The 13,038-nt window shown below is 44.1% G+C and overlaps 1 protein-coding gene across 1 annotated transcript in view; it reads right to left on the bottom strand.

Annotated features, from left to right (window-relative positions):
* Positions 1-470: 470 nt before the first annotated feature.
* OTUD3 (OTU deubiquitinase 3) overlaps positions 471-13,038 on the bottom strand; it is a 32,946-nt gene continuing 20,378 nt past the window's right edge. The window contains exons 5-8 of the mRNA XM_043909024.1: positions 8,847-8,978; positions 8,070-8,166; positions 6,339-6,523; positions 471-5,475 (exon numbers count right to left, since the gene is read on the bottom strand). Of these exons, the coding sequence (XP_043764959.1) occupies positions 5,299-5,475; positions 6,339-6,523; positions 8,070-8,166; positions 8,847-8,978 (591 nt within the window). The 3' untranslated portion in view covers positions 471-5,298. The remainder of the gene's footprint in view (positions 5,476-6,338; positions 6,524-8,069; positions 8,167-8,846; positions 8,979-13,038) is intronic.

Below are 13,038 nucleotides of genomic sequence, written 5' to 3'. Positions count from 1 at the left end.
CGACCTCAGGACTGGCCCCGACAGTCTCGCCTAGGGGCCCGGCCCTCCGGCGCTCTGCGGCCGCAGCCCCCTCCCCTTCCCGAGCACCCCTTCCAGGTAAGCCTGTGCGGTCATGCCACCCACGTGTGTCTGGGGGAAGGCGATCCCTCCTGGAACGGGGTCAAACCCAGCCCCAGAGTCCTGCAGAAACCCTCGGGGCAGCCAAAACACAGCTGCTCTGTATTTAGACAACGGCTAACTACGAGAGACGTTCTCAGACACCCAGCAGTAAGCGGAGGAGGGCCCGGCCAGTGTGTGCGGCCACACTCACCCGGGCGGAAGCTGCAATCAGCTGCTTGAGATCAGTGAGATCCTGAACAACTGTCCGCGTGTGGAACAGGCCCAGCTTCCTGTAAAGTCTCCAAGAAGGACCGGCAGGCCCTCCGCCTCGTGCAAACGGCGGTCAGACAGTGACAAAGACAACTGGAAGCTCTGTCTTTAAACCAGAATTTATTGGTATACAAAACCCCATCTCATAGATAAAGTGGCACATCTCCGCAGCTTCTATTGCACCAAGTATTGAAGATTAAAAACAGACAAAAAAGAAAACATTTGGTTCTGGAGACACTGCGAATAGCCAAGTACAGTACTTTGGTAAATAAAAACCAAAACGGTTCAGAGTAACACAACGCGAGGAAAGAAGGAAGAAATGAACTACGGACATCAGACAATGGTCACGTTTCCCTGTCGAGCTCCACGGATAAGGCGAGACTTGCTCAGTCTCTGGGTCATGACCCCACAGAGGTCTTGGGTATCTCCGGCCTGCAGCGAGAGCAAGTGTAGTGCAATCAGGAGAAAAAGAGAAGGTGGCTGAGCCACAGGGGCTCCAGTGTTCACAGACCCGCCTGCCCTCCCTCATAAAGGGGACTCACGCCCAGCAGCGCTTCCCCGTCAGCACGAGGAGCACAGAGGTTTGCAGTCAGTCTCCTGGCTCTACCCTTCTCCTGACTGAGCTCAGCATGGCTGGAGGCTGGAAGGGTGGCTCCGGGGAGGCCAAGGGCCGTTTCCCCCACGAAGATGAACCATGGGAGGAACCCGCAGCCGCACTCCTCCGCTGTGGCCGAGGGACCTGTCGGGGATCGGAGCGCAGGCCGAGGTCTGGGGCCGCACTCACACCCCCATCACGGACGGCTGGCAACGGTGTCCCAGTGGATGCCGAGATGGGAAGGGGAGGGCGGGCTGCTGAGCTTTCACCAGCGGTCACGACCGCCCAGCGCTGCGGCTCAGTGAGCACAAGCTGCTCTGGACCGGGGGACGCCCTGCTTACACCGAGGTCACCACAGACGTTCATGCTTTCACAGAAGTCATTCCTCACTGGAATCAGCTCCTTCTCAAGTACCTTTGCAAGGATGCTAAACATTTTAATCGAGTTACAAAGTAGTCTGAACTACGAGAGCAGGACTCTAGAAGGTGATCCCTCAGAGGAAATGGGTAAGAGCCTGAGGTTTTCACAGGGCATGTTACCCTGGACACATGGGGACAGGCAGTGACCAGGCCCAGCTCCTGCCCGGGCCTGGGTTCTGGGGGCGCCTTCTGAGTTCAGTACTGTGCACGCACTCCATGACCGCTGCTCAGCGTCTCTGCTGCAGACCAACTGCCCATCCCCTCTCTCGTAGGAGATGGCAGAAGATCTGCTATCATTTACAATCGAGATCTTCAACTTAACAACATCAGTGGAAACATACAATTTGTTTTAGAGTCAGAAAGACACGCCTTGTAGAAAGTGCCATCATCAAATCACCTCAGAACCACCGTCGGAAGGCCCCGAGTTTGAGCAACGCTTGTTCTGAAAGCTGAGATGAACCAAACAGTGAATGATGAAAATGTCAAAACAAACAAACAAACAAAAACAAAAAAACTGCATCAGACTCTGAGTGTAAAGGTTTGCCATAGATAGACAGAGCCTTGAGGTAAAAAGGTGAAGAGCTACGTGCCTACCCCAGGTGGGGGTCAGAGAGGGCCACGGCCCCAAAACCAACAAGCGCCGCTGTCACCCCGCCCACACCGAGCCTCCTGGCCAGGGAGAGCGTGAGTCAGCCCCGACCAGGAATCCGACTTTCCTTCAGCCGACTGCACGCTCTGAGCTGAACGTCTCACAGAGGTAAACCGACAGCGTTCCATGTGGACCCAGTAAAACCCAGGCAGTCTAGAGAGTTTCTCAGAATGAGAGAAACTGCACACTCGCGACAGGGACTCCCTGCGAGGCAAGCGCAGCCCTGTGCCAAGCCCACCTGACCCCCGCCTCTCGGCATCTCCCACCGGCAGAGCTCCCCGGGTGAGGAGGCGGCGCGTCAGAAACCACCCCCGCGAAGCCCGGCCCCAGGTGCCCCACAGCGGAGCTCCCAGAGCCCTCGGAATCACACGGGGTGTGGAAGTGCGTCCAGAGCTTATAGGGGGAACTACAGACAAGCTCGACCCTTCAGACTCTTCTTTCTGCCACAACTCTTCGACCAGACTTCACTCCTAAAAGCATATGCTATTACTGAAAAATTAAATATACATACACAACTTCTAACATCTCCTGGTGGCAACTATATTAATTTAGAAGTTATGGTTCTATGCTGTTTTAATACATCTACCTCTAGTACAAAGCTGTTGCCACTAAAATTTTATTTTGACCTTTAAAAAAATCTTTTTTTAAAAAAATTCATAAAACTTTTATGTACAGCTTATAAGACAAGTAAGCAGCTATGGACCACCACCCCATCCCCTTTCTCCTGACCAAAGCTACCAAGATAACCCCACAGAACAAACATCTAACAGCCACAGAGGTTAAGAAAACTTCACTTCTCACAATGCAGTGCACCTGAGTAACCGCACCAGGTAACCACCACTGACCAGTCATCCTAGGACTAATAAACACGCCAAGCCCCTACTTGGCTGCCAATAATGTGGTTCTCCAGAGCCTATCGAGGCAGCCAACTATCACATGGATTCCATCTACCTCATACTTTGGTGGGACAGAGGCAGGGAAGTTTAAATTTAAACCCTTAGCTAGAAGATATCACCAAAGTTGGATACATGTACCCCATCCCAAATAATTAACATACTCAACACAGGCCAATTATAACTGGAAAACTGTGAAATAGTAATGTAAGTAAACTACTGAAGCCACTAGATTAGTTTTTAAAACCATTTACCCAAGAAAAGGTGAAGCCTATCCTCAGAATTCGGTAATTCATAAATAAATGCGCCCAATATTCTATAGTAACTCTTTAGCAACTTCTAAAACCCAATAGAGCCCAAGGCCAGCTTCTTTAACCATGTAAATAAAGCAATCCTACTACTTCTGACGATAGGTCTCCCTCCGCTATTTCTGACTCCTAATTCTGCTGGATTCCTGGTAACACAATCTTCACTGTGTGAGAGGATCTGGTCTCCTGAATCCTCACAATACAAACATTCAAGAAACAGTGCTCACTCACTCAGAAATGCTCAGCCACAGTGGAAACCCAGGAGAACAGAGCCTAAAGCACTGGACCGCACTCCCTTGGAGTCGGCGAGGCAACAGAGATGGCTGACTTCCTTGTACTGAGCGCCAGAAGCTCTAACTCAGGACTCTGCAGTGTGCAAAGAAAAAATGCTATGCCGTTTCTAAGCCTGCTACATGTTATGAAGTACTGTACCAGGATGTCCTGGGAGCACCTCCAAGAGACTACTGAGGCTCCAACCACAAAAAGTTACCAAAGTCCAACAAACAAAAAATTAAAATACATTATCAAAACCAAAGAAAGCAAATTACTTGCTGATAAAGACAACCTGCTAAAGCCAAGGGCCGCCCACACAATGCTATGTCTACACATGTCAAACTTTCTTATCAGCTTCCCTTTGCCTTGGAACTCTTGTCATTTTGAAATCTCAGATGGAGGAGAAAACCAGTAGCTTACGTTTCAGTTCAGCAAATATTATTTCTCCAAATATTAGGTCTTCAAAAGGCAAAAACGGTCCAAGATTGGCCACTTCAAGGGTTAAAGTTCACATCCATCTAACTGTTTGAGGGATGATGCCTCCCACTGCCCAAACCTGACTATTTCAGCACCGTGGAGCCACTGCAGGGCCTCAGCCCAAGTGCTTTCTCAGCCCAGCTGGTCTACGCTAAGTCCCTGATGACTTCCAGAGGGTGCTGGAGAGTTTTTCCAAGAGCAAAATCCCAAACGGGGCTTAACTAGAAGAAGAAAGTGCAGCATTTTATGGGACTTAGTTTCACAATACTAAGAAACTAAAAAACAGCTCAAGTTACTTTTCCTCTGAAGGAATCTCTCTAAATCTAGGATAGCAAGGAAGAAAAGACAGTCAACTCACTTAAAATGTGAACATGAAAAACCTTAGCAGGTCTTCCAGACACTCTCTCCGTACAAAACAAAAAGAACTCTTCAGACTGCTCCTGTGCAAAACCTCAGACTCTGGCGATCTTTCCCTTCACAACTACAGATTCTGGACTGCATGCTTTCAGAATCCCAGACCTGTATCGTAAGCAGTCATACAGCATCTTCTTACCGTCAAGAAACAAGTATCAAACACTCAGCCACACTACCAATTTTCCAGCAAGGCCCAGGCCTAATTAACAGTCAGGCCTATTTATCATATGGCTTGAGTACAAATGAACCAGCAGTACCTGCAAACCCATCTGAACATCATGATCAGGAAGAGAAATGTGGTTGTTTAATTGCCAACCTGCATACAGGCCACAACCTCCCTATCACATTACTTTGGAAAAACACTTCCTGAATTATTCTCTGATTAACCTGGAGTAGAAGAAAGTTAATTCTAAACATGTACCTGAGTTGGAGATCATTTATAAACTATCCTGCAAATTAATGTCTGTTTGAAAATGAAACAGAAACAAAGGAAACTTGTCCTCTGAATTTCTAGCAATTAATCTAAACTACTTCATGAACAATTACAGCAAACTCACCCCAAGTGTTAAGGAAAGATCCCAGGGTCACCAAACTCTAAATCTTCAGGGCAAATAAAACCACACTTAAAAGTTTTTCTGTTTTGTTTTTTTTTTTAACCTAACTATCCACCCCTAAAACTCGATATTTTAATCACAGAACATGAATGGCTTCACTGTACTTTCATTAAATAAAACACATCACTGGACAAAACTCTGAACAAAAAAAAGGCAGCTTGAAGGAGACTAACTCGGTGAGTGATTCTGTGGGTTGAGTTTTGTTCTGTAAAAGGACGGCCTCACTGGAAAGCCTGGCACACAGCCCTCCACTTTCCATTCGCTCCTGACAACTCCCAGGAGGCCAGTCAGATGCTGAGAGCCGCGAAGGTCTTCACCAAGGTGACCTGGGCGCCGGCGTCCGCCTCGCTCCTGCCGCTGTCCCTGCGGCTGCCCCTGCCCTCCAGGGCCCTGTGGCGCTGCCTCTCCTCCTGTCGCTTCTTCCTCTCCAGTCGCTGCTGCTCCCGCCTCTGTTTGTTCGTGACCTGAAAGAGGAGACTGCCACGTGAGTATACCCCCGTGCTAGGCTCGCAAATAAAGTCAATTCCATTCTCCTCCTGAAGTAATTCAAAACGACCTAAAGAAACATTAACCCTAGGCCAGATGGAGACAATGCTCAAAAATGCCACAGGAGGCCTTTCTGTGCGTAATGCCCCAGGGAATCCTAAGAGAATCCTTCCAAGCTTACTGCATCTTAGCCTCTGCCTGTGACTTTTTACATTACCTTACATTCTGAGCTCAGAATTTCCTGGTAAAAATCTTAACAAGAAGTCCCAAATTCAGTAAATGTCACGGTGTCATATACCAGTGCTGGGCTGGGAAGGGAGAAGTACAACCTTTCTTAGAAGCATCTGACAACTTACCAGAAGATCTTAAAAAGATGCACTTATCTATGCCCTTTAACCTGTTAATTCTTCTTCTGGGACTCTAGCCAAGCAAATCATGCAAATACAAAGATTTACACACAAGGTATTCACTGAAGGTGGTGGCATTTACAACAAATGGGATGCAAGCACATGATCAGCCAAGAAAGCCACCCACACGCTGTGACAGGCAGGAGAAGGAGCCGATCTGTGTACAGAGCAGGAACTCAGAGCATACCTCCTTCCATGCGTCACTGGAAAGTCCAAACAGGACAAGTGGGGTCTTCATTTCGCGTCATGATATACCCCCATGCACTCCCCGTATCTCCTACAATAACCACTTTATAAAATCAAAATAAAATCACATAGGAACACGAGCTCCAAGCTCCTGCCACTGCTGCCAAGTTAGAGGCCCGGCTGAGCGACCTGACTCACCCGCTCCCTCCCTCCCTCACCACTCACCCTGGCCGCCCCGTCAGGCCTACCTTCGGGAGCTGGTTTTTGTTCGCGTTGTTTTCCTCAGCAGGGCCGGCCTGCACCCTCCTGTCCTCAGTCCCGCCTTCACCCACACCCTGAGTCCCGAAGGGTCTGCCGCCACTGCCTCCCTCTGCCCATGAGGGAGCACGCTGCGTCAGCACGCCGCCACTGGACTCAGGGTCCTCCTCTGCATCTTCCAAAGAAACACCGTTTGTTAAACTGAAAGCCTAAGACAGCTACACAGCGTGACAAGTGTTAAAGACTCAAAGTACCTGGCTCCCTACATCACTGTCATTCAGAGAGCAAGTTTCCTTGAGGCAAAATTCCAGTATCAAGTCAATACAGTGGGGAACATAAGGAAAAAATTATTGGTAAAATCTGGAAGATAAATTTTAAAATAACCCGTTGACCAGTCTTCTCATCAGGTTCCTACCAGCTGAGTGCTTTATCAGATTAAACCACTTTTCAACATGAATTTTTAGGGGGAAATCTTTCATTTGTACCCCTAAAACAGAAAGGAAATAAGCTCTAAAGCTGTGCTCTCCAATACAGTGGCTACTAGCCACATGTGGTTGTTTAAATTAAAAATAAAGTTAAATAAAATTTTAGATTTAGTTCCTCAGTCTCACTTAGCCACCTGTCAAGTATATACCATAGGCAATAGCACAGACTCTACATAGCGCTGCTTTAAAATCACACGGATCAGCTTTCTAAGAAGGTACAACAAACATATAAGGAGGATAATAAAATGCCCAATCAGAAAGCTACTAATGTAACGCCAGGAACAGCATCTGGCGTAAAATGTCCGGCAATGAGTACTGAAGCCATTCAAAATAAATAACTTGGAAAAACAGATGTTAACATTTCTTTTCCTTCCTCTGAATCACAGAATTAAACTCAGTTTAAGCAAAGAAAAATTCTGAATTATCACCAGTTCATTGACACTAGTAATGTAAGTATTTCCATTAGAAAGGTAATTTTTCTCTCCATTCCATTTCAGTTATCACTTTGGTATTATACTGGAATCTTCTTTCTAAAAGGATAAGTCTTCCTTGACACTGTCCACTCCTCCAAAACTGGCTAGGTGGCCTTCCCGTGCACCCCTAGCCCCCTGTACCCCAACGTCATCACTCACGATTATGCCAGTTTACTCACCGTGCCCTCCCCACCAGACCACACACTCCCTGAGGCAGAGCTAGCACCAGTGAAAACCACCCGCATACACATGGTGCTCAATAAACAACTGCGATATGAATAAATGACAAGAGTTAACTGCCTGCCACTTGATTAAAAATGAAAATTTGATACCATCTATTAATGCACATACGTGGAATCTAGAAAAATGGCACTGATGAAGCTATTTACAGGGTAGGAACAGAGACACAGACCTAGAGAAGGACTTGTGGAAAGGAGCGGGCGGGACACATGGAGATAACAGGGACGCACAGACGCCGCCCTGCGTGGAGGGGACGGCCAGCGCGGAGCTGCCGTGGGGCGCAGCGAGCCCGGCAGCGGTCTAGGGTGACCTATGACCTAGAGGGCTGGGACTGGGGGGAGGCCCCACAAGGGAAGGATGTATGGGTACTTAATAGTTTATGCACGCTGTTCTGCAGCAGAAACAAGTCCAACATTGTAAGGCAATTATTCTCCAATTATTAATAAAATTATTAAAATTAAATATTTGAAAAATCACCAACATAATCATCTTGAAAGCTTAAGAATATCAATCACAGACTTACTATTTCTTCTCCCCTGGTTCATCTGCAGCATGGCAATTATCGCAGATTCAATATTGTAATTTTCAGCTTCCAGGTTCTGAACAATCAAATTAAAATCCTATGAAGGAAACAAAGGAACACATCAGAATCTGGGTGTACTTTCTTGTCCATCTCTACATCAACAATTTGACACGCAAAACGATGTAATTGAGGCAAGGTTTCAAGACTTTCCATCTAGAAAATGTCTTAATATTCTCAGCAAGGTGAACACCTGAAATAACAGTTTAATAAAGTGAATTCGTACAAAACTGCACTAGTCAGAAAATAATAAATAGACATACTTTCTTCGGATTTTGAACAATACTGGGTAAAGTGGAGAAAACAAGACAGAAATGAATAAACAGCTCTCAGTAAGTTACACGACATAACTAAATCAAACTACATATATCATGGGCCTACTTTGGTTCATCGGTGTTGGCATGCTAGAGTGGGCCACAAAACAGTGTGGCAGTTTCTCAAAAAGTTAAACCTGTACAGATGGGTTTTCAACAATGCCTGTCTATAAACCTAGGGTCCCCAACCTCCAGGCCACAGACTGGTCCCTCTTATCAGATCGGCGGTGGCCTTAGATTAGAAATAAAGTGCACAATAAATGTAATGAACTTGAATCATCCCCAAACCACCACCCCCCAGGCCCCCGCGATCTGTGGAAAAACTGTCTTCCATGAAACCACTTCCTGGTGTCATAAAGGCTGGGGGCCGCCGCTGAGCCGCGGCCGCCGCGCGACGAGCACTCACGGAGCAGCCGGTTGCGCCGCAAACTTTCTGGACAGCATCTTCCACTGCATCTCGAAGGCCATCTTCAAAGTCCACGCCCTGTGCCTTGCTTTTCTCTCTTTTATTTGATTCGTCTTGATGAAGCATCTGAAACTAAAAGACACAGAAAGAGTGATAATCATGGAACTCTAGCAAACTATGTTCAGAATCCTGAACACAGGAAAACACTCTATCATCTCAAAACATTCAAATATATGAAAAAACATTCAGAAACAATCCTAAAGGAACAGCAAGCACTAAGCTAAATTTCATTCACACACTGAGATTCCAGGCCACAACTTGAAATACTAAGAAGAAAGGCCCAGGAATTTCCCTATTGGTCCTGGGGCTAAGACCCCGTAATCTAAATGCAGCAGGCCCAGGTCTGACCCCTGGTCAGGGAACTAGATCCCACATGCCACAGCTCAAGAGTTCACAGCCACAACTGAAGATCCTGCAAGGCGCAGTGAAAATCAAACATCCCACATGCCACAACGAAGACCTGGCGCAAATAAATTTTTTTTTTTAAAAGAAGGCCCAAGATATGGGATAAACTGTTCAGTAAAAATGGCATTAGAGACCAACATTTTGGCAATGACTGTTGACTTGGACAGCACACACCTGTCTCAGCTGGATTCTAGAGCTGTGAACCTAGTAACAGAATCAATCTTCTACATGAGCACTCAATGAGCTTTTTCAGCAGAACAGCTCACCGTGAAGAGACACACAGATGACTCCCACCTGGCTCCCTAGGCCCTATCATCTCACCAGCAAGCTGTGGTGTGCTGGAGCCCCTGTCCACACCAGACCATCACCGGTGAGCATGACTCCGCCAACTTCCCGTGCTACCACCACACTCACGGGAACCTGTGGTCCCAATTTCAAAGCCACCAAGAGCCGCTCACTTGGTGTCCACTGGACTTTATTATGACCTAAGCCCACTTCAGAAAAGCTAAAGTCATCCGTCCATGGCTTCCAATCACTTTCTCCCTCTGCTTGCTATTAATGCAGCAAGTGGAACATAAGCAAGGACACTTTTGCTTTCTGCCTATAAAAGGGCAAGTAGAAGCCAGCAATGTGCAGTATATTCCCTAGAATGTGTAATAAAAAGTAAAACCTATTCTAAAATTTTACCCTAATAGTTTGGCTATGTGTATCAGGATTCTTTGAAATTTATCCAAAGGAAATAATGTCACGGATAGAAAGGATTTATGTAAAAGTGCTCATCCCACTGCCACGAAGGGTGGTGAATAACTGGAAACAACTACAGGTTTCTTAGTGTGGGTGTAGTTAAATTACCCACAAACGGAGTTTCATTCCCACTCAAGTAAGGAACACAACAAGGATTTTCACTACCACCATGATTATTTAACAGTGTCTTGGAGAACAACAGTGCAATTAGCCCCCCAATAAAGAAAAACTACAAGTATAAAACTGAAAAGGAAGAAGAAAAGTTATCATTATTTGCAGATAATTCTACACCTTAAAAAGAGAGAGAGAACAAAGAAATACTACTTCAAACAAAAAGAATCCTGGAAAGTCATACAAGAATCTAGTGCCCAGAATATATAAAGAGCTTCTTAGAACTCAACAACCAAATCACAAAAAGTTCAATTAAAACCGGTGCAAAGGACCTGAATAGACATCTCTTCAAAGATAAACAAATGGCAAACAAGCACATGAAAAGATGCCAAACATCATTGATCATTACAGGATGAAAATCAAAACTACAAGATGCCACTTCACATCTTGTAGGTTGGCCGTAATTTTAAAAAGAAAGAAGGAAAAATAACAAGTGCTCGTGAGGATGGAGAGAAAGTGAAGCCCTCAATACACCGCTGGTGGGAAAGTAAAATGGTACAGCTACACGCTGCGGAAAACAGTGTGGTAGTTTCTCAAAAAGTTACAGACAGAATTACCACATAACCCAGCAATTTCACTCCTATATACAGTTGACAGATCTGAACTTCACAGGCCCACTTATACAGATGTTTCCAGTAGTAAATACTGTAGTACTACATAATTCACGATTGGTCAAACCTAAGGATGCAGAACTATAGATACAGAAGCTCAGATTTGCAAGTGAACTATAAATTACACTCAGATTTTCAGCTGTGCATCACTGGTACCCCAACCCCTTGTTCACAGGTCAACTGTACACCCAAAACGTTGAGAACAAGTACTCAAACAAATACTATACCCAAATAATCAGAGCAGCACTATTCACAACAGCCAAAGAACAGAAACACCCAATGACCCTCAACAGATAAAAGGATAAACAAAATGTGGTATATCAATAAAATAGAGTACTATTCAACCCTGAAAAGGAACTAAGTAATATGTGCTATGACATGGATGAACCTAAAAAACATCACGCTAAGGAAAGCCAGACATAAAAAGCCACACAGTGTGTGATTCCATTTATAAAAAATGTCCTGAAAAAGTAAATCCACAGAGACAGAAAGTAGACTGGTACTGGCTGGGGCTGAAAAGGAACGGGCAGTAACTGCTTAATGGGCTCCAGGCTTTCTTTTGGGGTGCTGAAAATTATCTGGAACTGGATAGAGGAAGTGTTTACTCAGCTTTGTGGGTGTATTCAGTGCCACTGAATTGTACACTTGAAAATGGTGAATTTTACATTATGTGAACTTTACCTCAATTAAAAAGAAAGAAAACTCTGTAGGATAGCTGGGTATATACATAACTAAAATTCTGTTACCAAATTTCATAAATACAAATGTAAAGGGAACAAAAGGCCCTTTCCTTACAAGAGGAACAGTAAACATAAAACATCTAACAATAAAGTCAGCAAAAAATGGGAAAGAGCCATATAAAAAAAAAAACGCTCCTGCAGATAACCAAAAAAAGTCAATGAAACAAATAAAAAGCTTATCAGGTTCCCAGCTAAGAAGATTCAACATCATACATATGTCAATTTCTGCTTGTTTATTAATTTAATGAGATTACAATAAAAGGAAATATTACCAGGACTTTTTAGCTAGACAAACTTATTCTAACATTCATATGTAAAACAAAAAAGCAAAAATATACAGGCAACCATAAAAAAAGAAAGTAATGATGGGTGGAAAATTCTACTAGATTTTAAAATATACTTTCTTAATTATGAACACATGAACATATGAACAGAAAAAAACAGTGGAACAGAATCGATGTCTAGAAATAGACCCAACTACATATGGGAATTTAGTATATGAAAAAAGCAGCAAGCTAAATCAATGGAGAAAAAGATGTATAATTATAAAAATAAACAGTTTGCGTTCAAGTAAGTAACCACAAAGAAAAATATAGTTGAATCCATACATTCACATCTGTATATCAATATAAGTACCAACTAGAGACATGACCTAATTTTCTTTCAAAAAATGAACATTCAGAAGTACTAAAATAAACTATGCGAGAATTCTTTTTAAACTCAGAATGGGAAAGAACTTCCTAATTATGACCCAAAACCCAGAAGACATTTACCCGATGTCTTGAAAATGAGATAAATTTAACCACATAAAAATCTAAAATTCCTTCATAGCAAAGACAATATGAGAGAATAAAAAGACAGATAACAGACTGAAAAAAATTCTGCAACTCACACCACAAATAGAGGCTAATTTTCCTAGTATATAGAGGATTTCCCAAAAATCACTAAGAAGACTGATCAGAAAAAAAAATAAAAAACATGCATACAGTTCACACACAACGAAGGACAAACAGGTTTTAAACACAAGAAAAGATGTATAAGCTCATTAATAAAAAAATAGAAATTAAAACTATGTTAAGATTTCTTTTCCCCTAAGTGACACAGATTTAAAAACTTGATAACACACTGCACTGGCAAAGGTACAGAAGAGACACATTGCAAGTGGGAGTGTAAACTGGTAAGACTTCTACAGAGAACAACTTGGCAATACCGACCAAGTTATAAATGCACACATCCTCTGATGTAGTAAGAATCTTCTAGGAATTTATTCCACAAATACACCCGCGCATGTGTGATAAGACATGCATATAAGGCACTGTATGTTGTTTGTAAAAACCAAGTTTGAAAGCCATCTAAAAGTCCATCGAAGGGCCTATTTAAGCACCTTATAATGCATGCACACACTACACAGCTATGGAGCCGTAGGTTTCTTATGTCCTGCTGTGAATTACTCTGAGACAC

The sequence above is a fragment of the Cervus elaphus genome, chromosome 8, assembly GCF_910594005.1.
Source record: "Cervus elaphus chromosome 8, mCerEla1.1, whole genome shotgun sequence".
NCBI lineage: Eukaryota > Metazoa > Chordata > Mammalia > Artiodactyla > Cervidae > Cervus > Cervus elaphus.
Note: the sequence above shows the minus strand (reverse complement) of the source record. Positions and strands in the feature narration are given on the sequence as shown.